Source organism: Monodelphis domestica, chromosome 3 (genome assembly GCF_027887165.1).
Source record: "Monodelphis domestica isolate mMonDom1 chromosome 3, mMonDom1.pri, whole genome shotgun sequence".
In the NCBI taxonomy this organism is placed as follows: Eukaryota; Metazoa; Chordata; class Mammalia; order Didelphimorphia; family Didelphidae; genus Monodelphis; species Monodelphis domestica.
In genome coordinates, this window is record NC_077229.1 from 449,079,365 (window position 1) to 449,102,224 (window position 22,860).

Here is a 22,860-nt window from a genome sequence, read left to right on the forward strand (position 1 = left end):
CCCTTATCACCTTGCACCTGGTCTATTGCAACAGCTTGGTAATTAAATTCCTGTTTCTCTGTTCTCCAAAACTTATTCTACACAGACACTAAAATAATCTTCCAAAAGCCCAGAGTTGCTCTTATTAATCCTCTGCTGAAGAAACTCTAGTCACTTAGGTTTTCTTAGCCCCAAGTCATTGAATTTGTTTTAAAAAATATTTTGATAACTATTTCAGTATAATTGTTTTCCTTTAGAATAACTATGTATATATTTTTAATTTGCAGAGAATGGGCTCTTGATAACTACATTTCAGCATAATTGGTTTTCTTTTTTTTCTTTTTTCTTTAAATATATTTTATTTGATCATTTCCAAGCATTATTCGTTAAAGACATAGATCATTTTCTTTTCCTCCCCCCCACCCCCCATAGCCGACGCGTAAGTCCACTGGGCATTAGATGTTTTCTTGATTTGAACTCATTGCTTTGTTGATAGTATTTGCATTAGAGTGTTCATTTAGAGTCTATCCTCTGTCATGTCCCCTCAACCTCTGTATTCAGGCAGTTGCTTTTTCTCAGTGTTTCCACTCCCATAGTTTATCCTTTGCTTATGAATGGTGTTTTTTTCTCCTGGATCCCTGCAAGTTGTTCAGGGACATTCCACCGCCACTAATGGAGAAGTCCATTACGTTCGATTATACCACAGTGTATTAGTCTCTGTGTACAATGTTCTCCTGGTTCTGCTCCTCTCAATTGGTTTTCTTTATAATCTTATTTATGTGTATGTATCTTGTATATTTAAGAATAATATTCTGAAAAGAGGGTCTGTAGGTGTCACCAGACTGTCAAAGGAGTCCATGATAGTTAAAAAGGTTAAGAACATCTGATAGAGAATATCTTATATATGGTTAGTCTTCCACTAAATAAAGATTGGATAACTGCCTTGGGATTAGAGACTTTTTATTTAATATATTTAACTTAGAAATGTAATTTAATACATGAGGGTAATTAGAATATTAGAATTTCAATTAGGAATTCCCTTCGGTTGGAGAAGCTAGGTGACTCAGTGGATCAAAAGCCAAGTCTAGAGATGGCCGGTCCTAGGTTCAAATCTGGCCTCAGACATTTCCTCTCTGTGTGTCCCTGGGCAAGTCACTTAATCCCCATTACCTATTTACCACTCTTCTGCCTTGGAACCAATGCCCAATAATTATTTCAATACAGTCTGACTACCCCACCCTATTAATGCATCTGGAGAAAGAGATGGAAAACCACCTCTGTATCTTTTCCAAGAAAACCCATAAACATTAATGTCCATGGGGTCAAGAGTCAGATACCACTGAATGACCAACCAATAACAGGCATATCTCTGCTTTATAGCCCAACAAAAATTCTTCTTTTGTTGGAACTTTTCTTAATTCCAATGCCTTCCCTCTATTATTTCCTATTTATCCTATTTACGTAGTTTTGCATTTATTTATTTGCATGTTGATTTTCTTATTAGACTCTGTCAGAAGGACACGAACTCTCTTTAGTTTCTTTTTTGTATCCTAAGTACTTATCACAATGCTTGGTACATAGAAGGCACTTAATAAATGTTCATCGATTGACATGAATATTATACTTTATAAATATTATGAGGTTTTGAAAAAAATATCAGACAAACCAATACTGGTGGCAAATTGTCTAAATTTAGTTTAAACTTTGGCAATGGAATTACTCAAATATTTACTGGTGGAATTCTATTTCTATTCTTCTTATAGATCAAATCATAATATGATAATGTACTTTGATTTAAAAAAGATTATATTTCTGATGTTTATATTCATGTCTTATGTAGAAACTCTTGCTGTGATTTAAGAGTGAACGATGGAATAAATATCAAACAAGAAAGAAATAGACTGGTACCAGGGCTTTATTAGACATTTTACTGAATACAAAGAAACTTTTTTTTACGTTAAATACACATTCTTGTCATAAAAATTCACATTTGCTATATAGAACTGTAGGCATTTATTTTCTCTACACAACATTTATTAAAGTACTAACAGCCAGATCCTAAAAAGAGAAGGCACAGAACTGTTTCCCTTTGATGATTTTCTAGTGCCCAGTGAACAGAATGCCACCAGCAAGACATACTCTTTCTTGAGTAATGCAGCAAATTAAACTAAAAAATTAACAAGAAGTCCATGTGAAAAGAGTATGGTTGGAAAGAGAATTTTAAGGAGTTTTGGTTTTCTTTCTACTTACAGAAATTTTCCATAAGAGAATATAGAAATCAGAAACATTTGAAACCTCCCCTTCTTCCAAATAATCACAAAGATTCTCTGAATAAAATGGCAGGGTTGTAAAAACTACTTTTCTGAAGCAGGCTATGTCATGGCTTTATTCCTCATTGGCGTGGACCATTAAAATTACTGACCTATAACGACTTTGATCAGCAATCAGTGATGGTCCTGGGCAAAGTGAAAAGCTCTTAGTTTGCTCTGGGCATCCCAGCTATTTAGATGAAACCTCCAGGCTCTAGGTCTTAGTGCTTTCCCCAAGCTGCCTATGGGTTCCCCATCACCTGCATAGCACCCCAATCCCCAGAATATTCCCATCTTCCTCTCCTTGTAAGCAAAAAGCACATCCCTGGATCTCTTTGGGTACTGCTAGGTAATCTAATAAACTAATCTGACAAACTAATTCTAGCTAGAGTGTTAATCAGAAAATTGTTTACTGAATTTCTTCTCTTAGGAAACATTCCAACAAAATCCTTCACTATTTCATCCTAAAGCAGTGACTAAGGACTCTAGGATTTATAATAAACAGATGGTGAGGAAGATATAGGTGATGGGCCCTAGAGAAGTCTCAAATTATGCTTGATGGATGGCAGTCTACCCTGATAATAAAAAAAAAATCATAGATTGCTAGAGAGACCTCACTCATTTGACAGATGAGGAAATTGAGGTCCTGAGAAGTAAAGATGTTTTCTCAAGGCCAGCTAGGTAATATCTGGGGCTCAGTCTCCTCACTGCTAGCCCTGGATGCATTTCATTCCACGGGAGTGTCCTCCATAGGACATTAAAAAAAAATAAATTTCTGTTTAAGCCACTTCAATCCTGGGATTAGTTGGAAAGCAGAATGCTAAATTCTATTAATTCTTACTACATTGCATGGAAAAAGTGTGGCCTTGTGGAGAGGACATCATCAGGGTGAGGGATGGGGAGAGATGGGTGAGTGGAACAAGATTACTCTTTTGCTTTCAGTACCTGGAAGAGAGCTGTGATGGGCTCAAAGGCCACAATGGAGGTCCAGAAGCCAGACCTGCTTCACACGTAGCAATCAATGAATTGGGTATTTAGGGAAATGTAGAAAAAACACAGTTTCTATCTTAGTGGACCTGGAAATAAATATTCATTCTCCTGTTAACTATTAACTTATGTCATACCACAGGCCATAAAGCAATTTTTATTTGCAACAACTCAAAAGGGAAAGAGTCATATCATGATTATATTACAGGGTTATAATTGGGAAATGGTTTTAAATGTAACCCTGAAGGCCTCCCGGGGTTCATCAAATCAAGGATGAGCCTTTTTTAAACTTAGAATTGGGGAGGACCTCAGAGGACACATCCCAGTACCCTTCCTTTTATAGATGAGGAAACTGAGACCCAGGAGGATGGATTGACTTGCCCAAGACCTCCCAGGTAGTAAGCTTCCTAGGCTGGATTTGAATGCACATCCTCTGACTCCAGAAGCTCTTTCTTTTGTACTGCACAGCCTCTCTAGCAAATACATGATTACAAGAAAAACAGACCCCACATCTTTAGAATAATTTTACAGATGAACTGAATTGTCATGCCAGTTGAAACCAACGTGCATTCACAGGCAATTTTGAAGCCTTGGAATCAATGCAAGTTGACATAATGAAGCTTTGCCATAATTCAATAATTTCATTGTGAGAAATATGATACGTAAAGAGAAATGGTTCAATCTATGATAATAGAAATTGAAAGCAGACTTTGACAAAAATGGTGGTGAATTAAGGCTGGTAACTCTGTGCCCTTTTCCTTTAGGATTAGTTGCTTTTTAAAAATAGAACACACAATTCACACGCCCACACACATACGTTTTCATGCACACACACGCGCGCATAAAATATGGAATAAATACCCACAAGACAGATAAAATGAAAATTATACAATTTTCAACAGGTTTGTAATCAACACGTTTTACACACTCTATAGAATATTGTAGCATTTGTCATCAGGAAAACATACAACCCAAAACAATGTTTCAAACTGCCTGTGACAAAGTAGTCACTACTCATATATGGCAAATTCAGCATCCACACCATTAGCTTTTGCTTCACTGAGGAGTTTTAAAAGATTAAAATGCAATGGACATTATTTTTAAGAGAGAAAAGAACAAAAGAAGACCTTGCAGAAGAAATCCTGAGGGATAATGTTTATCCTTTCCTTGTTAGAATTCATGACAGCAGAATTCCACAAGCCCTGAACCTATGGGGAGCTCAGGGACCTACCTGAAGGGCTGAGAAAGCAGATAGGAGCCACTTTGGTCTTTAGACAAGGAAAACGGAAAATTCACGAGAAGGGGAATTTTCCCTGAGACATCCAACTTTCTTGACAGGAATCAGAACTAGGGAAAACTAAGCCCATTTTAAAAGATATCTGGGAACCCCAAAAGCGAAAGTAAAAGTTTGGGGGCATTCTAATTCCAGTTCATCTTACTGCATCAGTGACTGTAATTGCTGAGAAGTGCTAAACTTTTGCCACTAGACACTGGGGCCTCTCTTCTCCTGGTGATAGTCCAGTTCTCAATTGGTTTTTGATGGGTTTTTCCTTTCAAATATTTGACTATAATTATATGGTTCTGCCAACCCTCTTGAGAGAAAAATGTCACTGGAGTTAAAATATCAAGGAATTCAGAATGAATGATTACAGTGCAACATGTACTTCAGAGGGAAAACAAAAGCCAACAAAACAGAAAATATCTTGCCCCATAACACTTTCACGTTAGGTGATATATCAGAAGTCATCTTTCCCAATATGGCTGTGAGAAAATATTAAAGTTATCACCTAAAATGTCCTAAGAATCATTTAAAGTTTCCTGTTCCTTCTTTACTAGTGAAATAACAACAAATATGCTTTTTTTGGTGTAGCTTATAATGGGTATAGAGAGGTAAGGAAAACTGGAGAACTGATGATTATTTGATATTAGCTTTCTCCTTTCCTCCCTCGTTTCCTCCTTTTTTCCTTCCTTCCCTCCCTGCCTCCTTCCCTCCATTCCTTCCTTCCTTCCTTCCTTCCTTCCTTCCTTCCTTCCTTCCTTCCTTCCTTCCTTCCTTCCTTCCTTCCTTCCTTCCTTCCTTCCTTCCTTCCTTCCTTCCTTCCTTCCTTCCTTTTTTCTTATTCATTCCTTCCCTCTCTCCTCAGATTTCAATCTCTTCCTTTATAGGATTCATGAATGATGTATTTGGAGAACAAAACTAAACACAAACTTTATCAAGATGTACCCGTTTAGATCATTTGGTGGTCAGTTTTTGTAGTCCTCATACACAGAATTCCTAAGAAAGGCAACGGGAACATATCAGTGATTCTTTTCAATCTAGACCCATAGTCAACATGCTTGGTATTTTATATTTTTATATTTTATCTTTTAGCAGAGATAGGACAGACTATAAGAGAAACCATGTCCTTTGGATTGAGCTCTTACATGAGTTATATTTTTTTTTTTCTGATCAATGAAGACTTCAATCCAGAGAACATTCCTGGCAGTGTTATCCTTTGCTATGAACTATTAAAGCTGACACTTGTACCTATTCTACATACGCCTTACTAGTCAGTAAGCTATGTGCCTTTCACCATCATTTTCTCTGCACTTAGGAATTAAGGTAAGTCTGAGTCTCCATGATGTCTGCTCCATAAGTCCTCTATGTCACCATGGAAATGAATAACTTTGAACTGAAAATGGTTTTCATCTAACAAGGTTTCTTTGTGTATAACATTAAGAATAATTTAAAAAAACTGTTTCTCCCCCATGAAGAAAATGCACAATAATCTGTAGTTGACTTGCTTGTTGGTTTTCCAGCATCCAAATGACAAACAAGATGAAGCCAATGCCAGGCAAACATCACAATGAAGCTAAGAAGTTCAAGAAGATACAACATAGTTAGTTACCACTATTGATGATTAATTTTTCCAAAACACATTAAAACATTTTTTCTGATATATTTATAAATGAAATCCTTGTGTCATTGCATGTGTGCTTGGCTGAAAAACTTCCAGAGAAATCAATAACAAGAGGTCAATTACAATGAAAACCTGCTCAAAAAGGGATTTAAGACATTTAAATTCATGAATTCAATAACGCATCGATCTTTTTTTCCTAATACTATTGAATATAAGTAAGAAAAGACCAATGTGTTATTGAACTCATGAATCGGTACATATATATGCATATATTCCAATTTTATATATTCATATATTTTTCCAATGTAAAAATATTTCAAGGGCAAAGAGACAATGGAAATAAGAGCCAGGGGTTTGCGGAATGATTTCCCTTCCTGAAATAATTGGAAATACAGACTGTTAATAGTTGACTAAGTACACTAGCAAGTACAATTAGATTCTATATTCTAAAAAAAGTCATTACCATGTATTTTAAACCCCAAAATATTTTAAAACAATTTCAGTCATTTGGACTTCCTTAGTATTTTACATTAAAGTTTTTATATGAAGGGTTTTGTGTGTGTGTGTGTGTGTGTGTGTGTGTGTGCGCATGAACACACAACTGAATGTGTGTGTATTTGTATATATGAACAATTTCTTTAGTATTTTTTGGTATGTTGCATATGGCCAGAAAGGACTTTGTTAGCCTCCCTGGCATGATATAAATGATAATCAGTATTAGTAAAGAAGATAATAAATACAAATTTTCTGGTGTCCAGGTTTTCTAGTTGTATAATCATGGGATCCTTTTTTAGGTCAGTTTTTAGTTCTCAGAAGTAGGTAAATATATTTTTATGATTTTATAACCTGTGTTTGTAAAAAGTTTATCAAAATCAAAGCTTCAAAAGCTTGGTCCTTACTGAGTACAATAATTCAACTGCTCTTCATTAATACCAGGATTCCTTTTTCTGAGGAATTTAGAGTTTTATTAATTTTATCTGCAAAGTAGCCCTGGGGAAGATGGGGAAAAGGTCACTCCCATGTTAGATTGGGTTATTGTTTGAGAAAAAGGCATCCCAAAAGGTCAAATGATTTGCACAAGGTCATTCTTAAAAGCTTCTGGCATAGGCAATTGCTGGACCATCCCTGGTTGGTGCTATACCCTCTAGATCAGTAATTTCCCTTTTTTGAAGCTGTGGAACCCTTCAGTGTTCTTTTGACTGCTCATGTTAAAGGGTAGGAAAAGAGTAATGGGTCAGACTCCAATTAAATATGGCAGTCTGCCAGAAAAATGCTTTATTTCCATGGACCTCCAGGGATGCCTTATGGGACCTACCCAGGTGTCCCAAGGAACACAGTTTGAGACCAACTGCTCAGGACTATATGCCATCCCTCTATCTTTATGAGACTTCCAATCTGAAAGACTAAGACTCAATTCACGAGTCCCCAGGCATTTTTTGTACTGCAAGTGCTGCTTAGGAAATAAAGATTTACTTAGAATTGATTGTGGCTTAATTTGTGATTGAAACTTGGACCCTGTTTTGTGGGAAACGTCTATGGACATCAGGAAAGCTTCTTCCATTTATGTTTTATTGAAATTGTTGAGATTAGTCAATTAATTTGGGTTTTTATTATACCGATTTATTCTTGCTTTTATCAGATATTCATTGACTTAGCAGAGAAATATTTAGAAGGTGTGGTCTTCCAAGAATTTGGGTAAGGAAGGGTATCTTGATCCTAGTCACTTGTGGTAACCCAAAAGTTCCAGGTAATGGCAAGACAGGCATTATTTTTTAAAGGGTTTCCCTACATTTCAATCAACATCTTCCTTTCCCTTTATTATTATTATTATTATTTTTTTGCTGTGGAATTGGCACTCAGGTTTTTATCAGAAGAAGTTCTGACTCTATATTTATAGCTGCCTTAAATAGAAATACTGCATATCCTGTTCCTTTCTCACACATACACACGCATACACATCAATGATAATGGTATCTGGGTTTACTGATGCTGGAAATATTTTTAATGCATATTTTCTATTACGCTATCTAGCTAAAACTGGGGGATTGTGATTGACCAGCCATCTAACTACAAAATTGGGCAGGCCTTTCACCTTTTACTTTCTCCAAAAGCCAATAAGTTAATCTACCTGAAGCAATTCGTGTCAGGTCTATAATTGTTGCATACCCTCTGCTGCCTTTGCTAGATGGGCAAGGCATGGTGAGTGGAGCATGGATCTTAGTCTTGAAAGTAGAAAATGCAATTAAACAGACACTCATAAATATAAGCCACAGCAATTAGTTGTGCTAAACATTAAACAGATCTTGTCTATTTCTAACACTAGATACAAGAATGGACTTGGTTTTTCAAATGGGAACATGAAATATTTATAGAGGTGCAGATCGTGATGAGAGTCACTGAAAAAAATTATTTTCCCCTCTTTTCCCACCCACCATAAGCCCTAAACACTTCCAAGATTCAGTGGCATAGGAAGATCAATATGTTCTAAGATAATATGCCTAATACAATTGGTCTTCTCTATTGCACTCATGGCTATTTTGAACAGCATTATCAAGTGGTATCTGCTTCTCCTTCTTCAAGCGCATAGTTGAGTTTGATGACTGTGCTGATAAAATCCCCAAGTTCTACAAAATCGGCAGTGACAATGTTGATGCCACTCTCTCCAGGTTTCTGAGTCCGGACCCACTGCATCATTGCTGGGAGAGCTCTAATGAAGAAACAAGAAAAGAAGTTACACTGGGATGAAGAATATAAACACACCACATACACACACACACATGCACACAATGTATTTCAAAGCACTGCAATTCCCTGCCTGGATTCATGTCCAGCAAAGTGGATTTCTTTGGATGCACAGCTCTGTCATGGCTATATAAGATGAATGGGGTAAAGAAGGAAGTCAGTAAGACCATTGCCCTTTGGTGGTAGGCTATGGACAATGCTATATATTTTGCAAGGGAAGAAACAGACCCTAGGAAGTAAGTGAAATTTCAAAGAAGTATGCCAGGCATTATAAAAATACAGGCAAAAAGGTAGTCTAAGCCCTCAAGGAGCTTACATTCTAATAGGGGAAGACAATATATAAATAGGAGCTGAAGGAGGAGAGTTGTATAATGACAAAATCCAGAAAGTAGAACACAGGTGCTCAGGGTCTTCTTCAAAATGAAGTTTCTGGAAAAAATCCATCTATGTCAGCTCTTCTGATTTGAAGAAACTCATTCCACTATACCAACTTGTCACTTAAGCCTCTATATCTTATAATTCTTTCCTAAATTTTCCTCCATCTTTCTCTCATTTCCAGTGCCAAGTCAAAGCATATATGTGGTGGAAAGAGATTCTCAGCTTTCAGTGGAGTGTTTCCATCACTGTCTTCATTTTGAGTAAATTTTCCATGGTCTGAGAAACAGGTGAAAGCAAAGGATTAGCTTAGCACTTACCATTGCTACACAGTAATCTTTACTAGCAAATGAGAAAAGAAAGAATTAACACTTATTTTCATTTGAGAGTTAAGAATTAAGTGAAAATGGAGAGAATCTTTATGGATTTTTTCTTTTTTAAGTATCACAAATTTCTCCAGATTAAAAAAAAACAATGAAAAAGTAAGACCGTTTCTTTTTTCCTCATTTTTAGATGAGAACTTAAGAGACAGGGCACATAACAATGAAAAGTGGGCAGATAAAAGTATGTGACTGGGCATGCAATAATTGGGAGAGGGCAGTGTGAAAAATGAGTAAATAAGAGTTTGGATTTGGGGGGAAGAGGGAGGAGAAGAAGAGAGCAGGGAGGGAGGGAAAGGAAAGGAAGGAGGGAAGGATAAAGAGCTAGAGAGAGAGAGGGAAAGGGAGGGAGAGATAGAGAGAGACAGAAAGAGGAAGGGAGGGAGAAAGTGAGAGGGGGAGGAAGGGAGGAAGGATGGGAGAGGGAGAGAGAGAGAAAGAGAGAGGGAGAGAGAGAGAAAGAGAGAGGGAGGGAGGGAGAAAGAAAGAGGGGGAGAGGGAGGGAAGAAGGGAGGGAGGAAAAGAGAGAGAGAGAGAGAGAGAGAGAGAGAGAGAGAGAGAGAGAGAGAGAGAGAGAGAGAGAGAGAGAGAGAGAGAGAGAGAGAATGGTTGTGGGTTTTCTATAACTACTTTCTTGTTTAATAGGGCTGCTGAAAGCTTTCTGTACCATATCCTTTCCTGAGGTTTGTAAAGAATTTAAGCTACTTCTCTATGAAGAGAACTTCCTAAGGCAGCTTTGCCTGGCTCTTCCTTGTAGTAGAGCATAGGCTCTTTTAAGACAAGGACTGTTTTGGTTTTGTCTCTGTCTCTTGCACCTGGCTTATAGCAGGTGCTTAAATAATTGAATCTAACAGACAACATTGACATAGGTAGAGATTGTGAAGGATAAATTCATAGTTTGACAGAAGCAAAGCACTACTTTAGCAAATTCTTTATCAGTGGAGGTAGTGAAGAAGAGAGGGTGATTTTGCAAATAGGATTCATGTTTCAGGTAGACGATGGACTAGTAACTTCAGAGGTCCTTTATAATTCTGGGATTCTGAATGACATCTTATGGGGAAGAAAAGTTCATTAGCTATGTGGCAATATATAACTCCTCTAGTGAATTGAGTGCCAGGACTGGAATCAGGGAAGACTCGTCTTTCTGAGTTCAAAATTGACCTCAGACATTTACTAGCTATGAAACCTTGAGCAAGTCATTTCACCCTGTTTGCCTCAGTTTCCTCATCTGAAAATGAGCTGAAGAAGGAAACAGCAAACTACTCTAGTATCTTTGCTAAGAAAACTGCAAATGGGGTCATGAAGTGTTGGACATGACTGAAACAAGTGAACAATAAGTAGACTAGGAAACAAAGTTCCTATTTCTCTATCTAACCTATACCACAAATGGGTCTTATATCTAGGATATTAAGCACTTTGAGGTCAGGGACTATTAAATTTCCATTTTTGTTTCTCTACAATCTAGAGGGTGCCTAGCACTTAGTGAGCACTTAATGTTAGTTGATTTATTAGCTAAGTAACTTTCTCTGACATTCATTTTATTCATGAGTTGAAGCAAGATGGCACCAGCCATTGCCAATGAATAAACCCGGGCTTGTCTGTTGTACTGACTTCAGAACAATCTCTATGGCATGATGAGGGCAGTGAGTTATTTTTGTAGTATCTTCATTGAGAAAATACAGGCTCCAGAACACCACCAGGAGAACCCAGGCGTGCTTTGAGTTACTTCTTTCTCTACATGTGGCAATGAATGGCCATTGATCTATTCACATTCTTTTCCCCCTTTCCCCTCATCCCCACCCCTTGGCCTGATAGAACAAAATAGAGGTGGCAGTGGACCACAGTGCTGGGAGTAAAATCAGAAGCAACAGAATAGAAAAAATAAAAAGCTACCTTGATCCTAGTATTGTCAGTCAAAAAGTGAAAAGTTTTCCCCTTTCCACTCCTGGATCCAGTGGGGGCTTGACCTCACATAGGAATTAATTTCCCCATCCCATTCTAGTTACAGATTTCTCTTGATAGACTATACAGTTTACAGAGTTCGGATCAAGGAAAAGAAGCAGCATAAAGAATGATGGATTTTAAATCTGATCTGATGTTAATTCCTGGCTTGGAGTTCACTTCCTCTGTGACCTTGGACAAATCATTTATCCTCACTAGGTCTCAATTTCTTCACCTGTAAAAATGAAGTATTGGACTAGATGACCCTAGGGCTCTCTTCCAGCTCAAAATCTATGATCCTAGTATGACTTTAATCCGGTGTGTGGGGATTTATTAAAGGTCCCATCTTTCCTGTCTCTGAATAATATACAATTCTATCTTGCCTCTTTGGTCTTCAAGTTCTCTGTGGTTCTACTACCTTATATATCTCAGAGACATAGTACACTGTGCAATTTTTACAGATATCCCTGATTCATCTGAATATCTTAGATAGATTTTTAAAATATGGGTAGAGATTACTCAGCCTATACATTTTCTAGGTAGAAAGAGACCAAAGAAGAGCCAGCTATTTAAATAGTTCACAAAAGGGACAGCCAAAAACAAAAGGGAGTTTTTAGAGAGGTACGAGTAAGGATGCTAATAAAAATAATGTCCAATTTCTTTTAAGATCTAGGTAGTTTGTTCCTAAATATTTTGAAAAAAAACTACCAGTTCATTTCTTTTGACCATTTTTCAGTTGGGGAATGCTTTGTATTCTTATGAATTTGACTCCGTTCTGTATATATATATATATACATATATATATATATATATATTTGAGAAATGCCTTCTTTTGGAGATACTTTCTATGATGTTTCCCCAGATTTGTTGTATGTTCCACATGTTTTCATTGTTGATTGTTATTGTTATAAATTCAAAGTTTTAAACATTGCAAAAAAAAAAAGAACTAGGTAGTTTGGATGCCACAAATTCAGACTTTTATGATCTTTCACCTGTCTTCCAAATACCTTTCCTGAGGGTATTCCCTGTTACATGGTCTTTCTAATAAATCCTATAAGTGGTTACCAAATTAATTTTCCTGATTCACAGGCCTAATAGTGCATCTTCCTTGCTAAAAGAAAAAAAAAACACTGTAGGGTTTTTGTTTGTTTGTTGTTTATTTTGTTTTTACTCCAAAGGGTATGGAAGAAACATCAAGCAGCTTAGTCTGAGGTTCAAAACCCACAAGGAGGGAGTGTGATCTGCAGTGTCTTAATGCTGCAGGGAGGACAAGCACTCCATGAAAAAAGGTCAGTGGATGTGGTAATTGGATGACACTGATGACCTTTGAGGGAGGTGTTGCAATAGAAAAATTAGTGGAAATGGAAGTCAGATTACAGAGAAAGAGAAAAAAGTGGATACAGTGAACACAGGGCACTTTTTTTGGGAAGTCTGGCAACAAAAGAAAGGCAAAAAGATGAAATCAGGGTTGGCTGGAGTAGAGGAGTTGAGAGACTTTTTTTACTAAAAGGAGTGAGAGATCAAAGCATTTTTCCTGGTCAATGCTAAGCAACCAATAGAGAAAAAGAGATTAAAGAAACATGAGAAGGGATGAAGGCATTAGCACAATAGAGTAGAAAGAACTGAAGTACATAAGTTCAAATTCCAGCTCTTCTAGTTACTACTACATGTGCGACCATTGGCAAGTTACTTCACACAACCTCTTTGGGTCCCAGTTTCCACATCTGTAAAAAGAGGGACCTGAAATTTATAGCCTCTAAGATATTTTTCATCTCTCAATCTGTGATCTTACACTACCATGGGGCCTAGATAAACTTCAAAAAGAAAAAAAAATAGGAAGGGGAGTTGGCAAAATGGAACATAATCAAGGATGTAGTTGGAGTAACTTTAGGAGATGGAATGATTCCTCTTCTCTGAGATTGGAGGTAAAGAACAAAGAATAAGTGATGGTACCAAAAACCATAGATGTTTAGCTTTGTTCAGATAGCACTATGAAAAGTATTCATTCATTGAGATGATGTCTTGAGATCCATTGATGAGAATTATTGCTCAGATTTAAAGTGATGATACTTTGTGTTTAGTTCTTGTTTAGTGTGCTTAGTTCTATGTGCTTATGTTCATATTTCATAGTTCATATAGAACTATGTGCTTAGTTCTCATTTTTCACTTCATTCTCTTCAGAAGTAGTCCTCTCATTTCAATTCTATTTCAGTCAAACAAAAAACAAATGAGAAAGGTAGGTCAGATCCCTGTTACCCAGAGTTTATTAAAAGTGATGCAAATTAGGTTGCACATTGGAGAGAGGCTCAAATTCAGCCTTATCTTAGATACTTGCTAGCTGTATGACCTTGGGCAAGTCACTTAACCTCAATTGCCTGGCCCTTGCCACCTTTTTGTCCTAGAATTGGTACTAATACAGGTCAGTGTCATATAAAAAAGATGCAAGTTATGAATTCTTTCCATAAAGCATTAGAGGATACAAATGTTCCTAAATCACTATAATTATTTGGAGCTAACATGCAAGTCCCTGTATTTACTTGTGTTTGACAAGTAAATAGTGTGCCAAAGCTTCTGAGGTTTAGGAAAACAGAGCCTTCCCCTGCCCATTTTCATTGCATGGAAGCCAATCAAGTTTTAATTCCTGGCTTTTTTTCATTATCCCCATTTAAAGGAAGAGTATTTTAATTCCATTTAGTCTTATTCAGATTTCAGTATAACTTCTCCTTCCCTCCCCAAACCTTGGTAAATAACAAATGCTTTTCTCCTTTTCCTGGAAACTGTTTTGATCTGTGCTAATGATTCTGTGAAAATATACTCCCTTGGGCTGCATTGCCTGCAATACCCCCTTCCTCCCAGAGAGTTTAATTTTACATCTGAGAGGTTCCTCGCTAGATTTGGGATATTACTTTCTAATATGCCATGTGCCATCATCCAATTTTTAATCCATCTCAGGGGACTCTGTTCCTAAGAGGGGTCCTGCAGCTTGAACATACCCTGAGACATAATAGGGAGGTATTAGCCAAATCCCTTTGGAGGCTGTGTAGTGGCACTTTCTTCATGCTACTTACAGATTCATCCCTGTTCAGCTAGAGGGTCGAGCTATGTGTGAGCTCATATAATAATGGAACACCATCATCACATTCCTCCATCTTTTTAAATACTGATATTCTACAAGCATTGTTGGATAGTTAGAAGCCATAGAACAGTGCAATAAAGAACTGATGAATTAAAGTTGAAGGTGCCCCCAAAATCTGCAGAAGCTCATGGTGGGAGTGATCCATCTGCAACACATTATAAACAAGAAGATACAAAGGAGCAAGAGTAAAAGACACCATCAAAGAAGATGAAAAATATAGAGCTGAAAAATATAGGAGGCAATTAGGTGGCTCAGTGGATTGAGTGCCAGGCCTTAGAGATGGCATGTCTTATTCAAATCTGGTCTCAGACACTTCCTAACTGTGTAACCTGGAGTAAGTCACCCCATCCCCATTGCCTACCCCTTACTGTTCTTCTGCCTTGGAACCAATGCACAATATTGATTCTAAGACAGAAGGTAAGGGTTTAAATATCTATCTATCTATCTATCTATCTATCTATCTATCTATCTATCTATCTATCCACACACACATAAACAAAAGATGACCAATGGACAGTCTTTGGGTTCTGTTGGTTACCATCTTGATGTGGAAGAGGTGAAGAAGTCCACATTATGTGGGATGAATTAAGATAGGACATGGACCAGAGTGACTTAGGAGAGAAGACTGGCTATGGTCAATATTTATTGGAGGGAATAGTCACATCAAAGAAATCCTAGATCTGTTTGAGAATTTGTTCCTGTACACACTTCTTGATAGGGTTGATGATCTCAAGATACAGAATAAAAGATATGTTTTCAGACGTGGTCACTGTGGGGTTTTTGTTTGGCTATACATATTCATTATAAGAACTTTGTTTTTCTTTTTTCTTTTAATGGGGATAGGTAGGTGGGTGGGATGAAGGGCAAGAGGGGATGAGGATAAGATACTGTTATAAGGAATTTTATTTGTCTTACTCTGACTCTTTAAGAGAAAACCATAAAAGAGAGATAGAGAGTCAGTAAGGAGCTCCATTTTGCTCTGGCTTCAGTTGGAGAGGAGTTGGAAGGTGCTGGTTCAGTTTCCTCTTTCTCAGAAGAAACTGGCAGTGAAGATTTCAGAGTCTGATCTTAAACCACTGAGTTGGGAAGAAATCAGTGACTGGGAGGTCTGTTTTTTTTTCAGAACAGACTGAGCAGCTGGACTGTCTGTTTACTATGACAGGCAGTTTGACCATTTGGAGTTGAGGGACCTGGAATCCTGGGCTGTTTAGTTTTGGCTGTCTGTCAAGCGGTCTCTCTGACATTTGCTTCTGGCAGGTTTGGATTCCACTTAAGGAGTTCATCATCAATTTAAGGTTCATCGATTAGCATAGGTTAGTTAGGTAGAGAAATATTATTTTAGAAAGTTGAGAGTAAGTTTAAGGAGGTCTGCTCTGGCATACAAAAAGATGCTGCAGAGAAAGCAGTTAGATTTGGGGAGTTTATTTAGATTTATTTTTAGTATAAGAATTAAGAGATTTCCTCTTCTATTCCTAATTCCTGTTTCTATCCTTACCTTTCCTCATAGAATAAACAGTATCAATGGTATACCAAACTGCTTCTGTCCTTCTATCCAACACTTACAAAATAGATTTAACAATAACAGCTTTTGTTTACCTTTAACAATAGTGAGAAAAGGGGGGAAAAAGAGGGACATTAAAGAATAAATAGATTGATTCATTCATAGAACAGAAGGTCAGAAAAAAAGAAAAGAGAAGCAGGGCAACATTGAAAGTCACAGATTGAATTTATTACATACTGAAAAAGAAAAAAAAAACAACCTGCTTATAAGAGAGACCTTCAGTTTCTTATATAATACTTTTTTTCCTATCTGACTATGGAATTTCCAATTTTATTAGTGACTGGTATATTCAGAACAAAAATTAATTAATTTTTAGAAGACACACAAAAAGTAAAAAAGTGTTTTTAATTCTTCCATTTCTTTCAGTCTTATGTTTTATGGTATGGTATTAACCTCTTTTTAAATGTAAGATCAGCTTCACCAGCATGAAGACCAACTGAGTATTCCAAAGCAATAAATTTAATGAACTAGTCATTTTGATTTAAAAAAAAAAGTTTGGTTGATATTTTAAAAATGTTTGACTATTAAAACCATAGATTGGGGGGGGGCACAGCTGGTTAGCTCAGTGGATTGAGAGCCAGGCCTAGAGACAGGAGATCCTGGGTTCAAATCTGAACTCAGACACTTCCCAGCTATATGATCCTGGGCAAGTCACTTGACCCACCATTGCCTAGCCCTTACTACTCTTCTGCCTTGGAGCCAATACACAGTATTGACTCCAAGACAGAAGGTGAGGGTTTAAAAAAATAAAAACCATAGATTCATTTGTAAATATAGAAACATCCTTTGCCCAAGTTGTTGCAATTTTGAAGGAGAGTTAATCTATGTATATTTTAATAGTTATGCCTCATTTAGTCCAATTCTTGTGTTTATTCAATCCAATTCCCATTCACAAAGCTTATTAAGTGCCCACTAAGTGCAAGACATCCTTCTTCCCAAGACAATAAATGAAAGCTCTGCCAAGATTGTGAAATTCCTCTGAATTTTGGCCTACAATCATATTATCACTTGAAAACTTAGTGCTGTGGATTTGAGAATGTTTCTCCAAAATCTTCCTACATCTTCATATCCCTTCTTTGCTAGAGATTCTATTGGGCAGGGAAATTTACAAAGTTGTACCATTTATGATCTCGAATTATTTCTTCTGTTAGAAAATATGATTTGGAGTGGCATAACTCTTAGACTACTGGTTTTAGATGCAAAAGCTTTATTTCTGCTGTTTTTCTCATTTGTAAAATGTGGGATTTGGACTGGACTAGTGGATCTCAAACTTTTGGAAATCAGGACTCTTTTCCATTCATAAAAGGAACCATTGAGGAACCTCCAAAGAACTTTTGTTTATCTGGGTGGTTATCTATTGATATATCAAGACACAGAAATATCTTAATATTATTAGGAAACTAGTCCTGACTTTGTGGATACCCTAAAAGATTCTCTGAATCCTTTATTTTAGAATGACTGGACCAGATGATCTCAAAGATCTCTTCTAACTCTAACTCATCCTATGATCAGGATGCAGCTCTCATGCTTCTATTTAACTGGATGATTCTGAAGTGTGGTTTTTTTATGTCTGAAATAAAGTTATTCATTACACTGCAGCAAGTCCCATCTGCCAATTTTCAGTTGGGTCAGCACATTTTCAAATGGACTGGTTTTAATATATGAGTCATAATAAATTCTATGAGTACAGGCTAATAATACTTCAAGGAGCTGGGCTTTCATTGGTGGGTATTCCCTCTCCAAACAAGATTCCACCTACTCACTGCCTAATCTGTGGTATCTGTGAATTACCAGCACTAAAAACATCTACAGCTCAGTAGCCTAGCCTTCTGGAAATGAGTCTTTGCAACTTTCTCAGGTGAGAAAGTTCATTGCTAGGCTTATGCTCACAACCATTCCAGTGTTATAGGAACAATCAGAGTTTTTGATCTGCTACAAATGAAAAAGGACTTTACTGAAAGAGATTAATTAATATGTGAACAATTATACAATTCCAAGGCCCTCTCTGGATGACTTATTAGCCTTGGCACTGGTACCAAGTTCCAATTCAAGTAAATATGTTTCATCTCGATTGGAAAATCATGTTGTAGTAAGTAACTTCCCTTCACCATTGACTTGAGCATCTGTAATCAGCCATGGTTGTTTCTCAGGGTCTCTTACATTTGAATGCATTTGCTTTTCCCAGACATGTTCCTTTTATTGAATGAGTTAGAATTTCCATATCAGCCTATTAATTTTTACAAAACTCTTTGAGACTCTTATAGGGGGCAAGAATACTATGCACAAGTTCCTTTATTACCAGCTCCTCCTTTTTCTTCCCTCTCCCCCTATCTTCCTTTTAGGGAGAATCTTTGTCAATCTGCACAATTCAGATGAAGATCCCAAGCCTTCTTTTCTCTCTACAATTGAATCTCCCAAAACTGTTTTTATTTAAGCATAGCCTGACAGTCTTTAAAAAAATATGCTATTCCCTTGTCAATCTCCCAGCTTTTTATTGCCTGGTAAATTTCACCCGAAAATTTAAAGAAACAGAGAAGAAAATGGAAAGAAAAGCTTATCTGAGATTTGCAAATAGTGCAGATGTTGCACTGGGATATCTGCTTGTACAGGTTATGAATAAGGATATGATCTTTAAAATCAGCTTAGGAACCCAGGGTTTCCACAGAAAGGATACTATTTTTATTATTTATTTATTTTATTTAGAATATCTTTCCATGGTTCCATGATCCATGACTTTTCCCATCCCTTTTCCTTCCCAACTCCTGAAACTGACAAGCAGTTTCACTGAGTTACACATATATTGTTGTTCAAAATCTATTTCCATGTTATTCACGTTTGCAGTAGAGTGATCCTTTAACATCAAAACCCCAATCACATTCCTATCGAACCACATGATCAATCATATGTTAAAAAGGATACTATTAATCTAGGCCAAAATCTCTTCTCATCCAGAAAAATGACAGGGTTCAAGAGTATTAAATAAGCCCGGATTGATGCCTCATACAAGAAATAATTTTAAGATTTTGCTGATTTTCTTTTTTTTCTTAAAGTAATGAGTCTGGAAATGTTTAGTATTTCAGATAAATGGAAAATCAAGTCTTAATAATCATTTGGAAGATTTTAGATTTGCTCCTGAAAAATAAGACCATCATACATCTCCCAAACTTTTAATTTCTTGTTATCCAAGGGACAAACTAATGCATTTGTTTAGGTATAACATAGAAAGTAATTGCAGACAACAAATAGATCATGTAAAACCCAATTTTCCCCTTTTTAGAGGAGTATGAGAGAAATTCCTTCTTCAATTATTTTCTGATATTTTCATTAAATTCAGTACACTTATTCAAGTGCCTTCTGTAGACGTAGTATCATGCTAGGCACAGAATATACCAAGGCTAGAGTAAAAAGGAGAGGAGGGACATTGAGACCAACTCGTGCAAAGGCAGGGGATGAGAGATGGGATATTGTATAGAAGGTACATTAGAACTTGATGTTTATAAGTGGAAGTCATATCTAAACAGCATTGAAGGAGGTTAGAGCCATATTGTGACAAACTTTAAATGCCAGACAGAGGAGTTTGTGTTTTTTTTTTTCTCAGGGAAAGAGGGAGCCACTGAAGGGGAATGACTTGGTCATGTCCATTCCTACTCAGGGGTAACAGGAGAAAGAATGAGAATGCTGGACTAGGAATCAAGTGATGTGGGTTCTGATCTCAGACCCATCATCACTGACTTGCTTTGTAACTTTGGGTAAAATTCTCTCAGAATGATGAGGTTAAATGTTATCGTGTAGTATAAGCAATTGTATAGATCCACGTTATTTGTTGATTCTGTATTTGTGAATTCACTTACTAAAATTAATTTGCAAGTCCAAAATCAATACTTTGGTGGTTTCCCAGCCATTTGAAGAAAGAATTCTTGAGCAGTTGATGTGCACATTCTCAGCAGAGATTGAACAAAGTGATTCTCTACCTTCTAGTTTCAGCTCTCATACTGTAAATGTGTCCGTTTTGTGGTTTATTTCGTGCTGCAATTTTTGTCATTTTTGTGATATTGTGTTGGTATATTTTTGCTGTGTAAAATGGCCTCCAAGCATACATTGTAATGCTATCAAGTGTTCCTTTGCTCAAGAAACCTGCAGTGTCCATTATGGAATAAATATGTGATAATTATGCTTCATTCAGGCATGAGCTATAGTGCTGTTGGTCATGAGTTCAGTGTTAATGAATCAACAACACAGGAAATTTACCAGAAAGGAGAGGAAAATTCCCCATCTGTACAGGAGGTCACTTCTGAGAGGGCTAAAGTCATGTTGCTACCAGAGACTAACAAGAACCTACCCTTCTGTTCCCCCCCAAGAAAAATGAATCAGTATTCACTAATTCAGTATTTGTTGCAATTTTATGGAACAAAACAACCAGGAATGAGGAGAATTGATTGAATAATGCATATGAAAGATTTTATAAATAAAGGCATGTAGAAAAGTATAAAATACTGCATATAAATAGGACATTTAAAATATCCAGCTGGAATAAGAACTAAGATATGTCTTTAAGAGGTTCTGAAAGTCTTTTAGAGATTCCTTTGAGGAAGCTTCCAGGAGTAGCAGCTGCTCCAGAGTCTACTACAGTCCAAGGGTGCCATTGGCACATTTGTTGTCATTCAGTTGTTTTCAGTTATGTCTGCCTCTTCTTGACCCTATTTGAGGTTTTCTTGGCAAAGATCTAGAGTGGTTTGTCATTTCCTTCTCCAGATCATTTTATAGAAGAAGGGTTAACAACTTGTCCAAAGTTACACAGTTAGTACATGTCTGAATCCAGATTTGAACTCAGGAAGATGAGTCTTCCTGACTTCAGATCTAGCACTCTCTCCCCTTTGCCACCTACCTGCCATAGTCATATTGACAGTCTGAATTATTTTTTTTAAACCCTTACCTTCTGTCTTGAATCAATACTGTGTATTGTTCCAAGGCAGAAGAGTGGTAAGAGCTAGGCAATGGGGGTTAAGTGACTTGCCCAGGTTCACACAGTTGGGAAGTGTCTGAGGCCAGATTTGAATCCAGATCCTCCAATTTCTAGGGCTGGCTCTCAATCCACTGAGCCACCCAGCTGCCCCCTACAGTCTGAATTCTACCAGGAATAAGCCCTCATAGAAAAGGCATTGAATTAAAAGCCAGGAGAGAGACAGGTTTCCTGGCCTATTAGGAGAAGAAGGCTCTCAGTTCCATTCTGTCCTCATCTAAGTGTATGACTATGGGCAAATCATTTATACACTTGGGGCTTCTGTTCTTTCCTCATACATAAAATATAGTCCTCAAATTAAATGATCTCTACCTTGAATATTCTACAATTCCTCTCTTTGATCAAAAGGCAGCTGGATTTATAGAGGCTTGTCTTGGGCAGATGGCTAATTTTTCTTCCCTCCCCCAATTCCAAAAAAGTATATGAAAAAGTCAAAGCAAAAAAAAAAAACATTCATTTTCCAAGTAATGTTAATAAGATCACTTTTTGCTGATGCTAAGAGAAAAGAATATAAAAGACATTAAAAAAATCCATTTTCAATTAAAGTAAGGACAATACATATTACAAAACAAATGGCACTGGGATTTCACTAAATCCATAATATCCTCCAGTTCCATGAGTGTTTCTGTGTGAGTCAGAAATCCCCTCCAGGGTGACAGAACCTAAGCATCATCATCATTCTAATGGGGTGCACCCTGTGGTGAAGGATCTCTTCCCTCAAAAAGCCAGCAGTATTGTAAATTCTGAATGAAGGAACCCCTTGTGACCATAACAAGGTTGAAATAGCTGTGAGACCCACTCAGCATTCTCATTCTGAATGTAGAACCCCAGTGCAATGAGCACCCCAGAGAAGAGGCAGAACTTTTTACTCTAGTGGCTCAAATTCTATCATAGAGAATAATTCTTCCATTGGTGCTACCTTCCAGGGCACCATGGCATTTGGAGCCCAGAAGGAGCAAGCCACATGCATGTTGGGGAAAAGATGGCAGGCTGTAAGGAGCCCACTACGTTATAATCACTGTAATACCCTGCTGGTACATCTGCCTGCCACAAGTCTCTCCTCAGTCTTCTCCATCCTCCATTCAGTCACCAAGGTAAATGGAAGCTTTTCTTAAGGTTTTCTAATCATGTCACTTCTCTTCTCCCTCCATAAACTCCACTGGCTCCCTGACATTTCCAGGATCATCAATAAACTCTTCTGTTTGATGTTCAAAATCCTTTATAACCTGCTGCTCCTCACTCACAAAGCTTTCCAGTCTTCTTACATCTTTTCCCTACCCAAACTATTCCATCTAGTGATCCTGGTCTCCTTGGTGTTCCACAAACAAACCACTCTATTTCTTAGTTCCAGGCATTTTCTCTGACTGTCCCCCACACTTGTGGTTCTCTCCCTCCTTATCTCTGCCCTTCTGGCTTCCTTTAAGTAACAATCAAAGCCCCCTGTCTACAAAAAAATTGTTCTTGACCCTTCTTCATTTTAGTGCCTTCTTTCTTTTGGTTATTTCTTATTTATCCTGTCCTTAATTTATT

At 37.2% G+C, this 22,860-nt stretch overlaps 1 protein-coding gene across 1 annotated transcript in view; it reads right to left on the reverse strand.

Annotated features, from left to right (window-relative positions):
* Positions 1 to 1,876: 1,876 nt before the first annotated feature.
* Positions 1,877 to 22,860, reverse strand: part of PLCXD3 (phosphatidylinositol specific phospholipase C X domain containing 3) — a 217,494-nt gene continuing 196,510 nt past the window's right edge. The window contains exon 3 of the mRNA XM_001371477.4: positions 1,877 to 8,882. Coding sequence (XP_001371514.1) covers positions 8,726 to 8,882 — 157 coding nt within the window. The 3' untranslated portion in view covers positions 1,877 to 8,725. The remainder of the gene's footprint in view (positions 8,883 to 22,860) is intronic.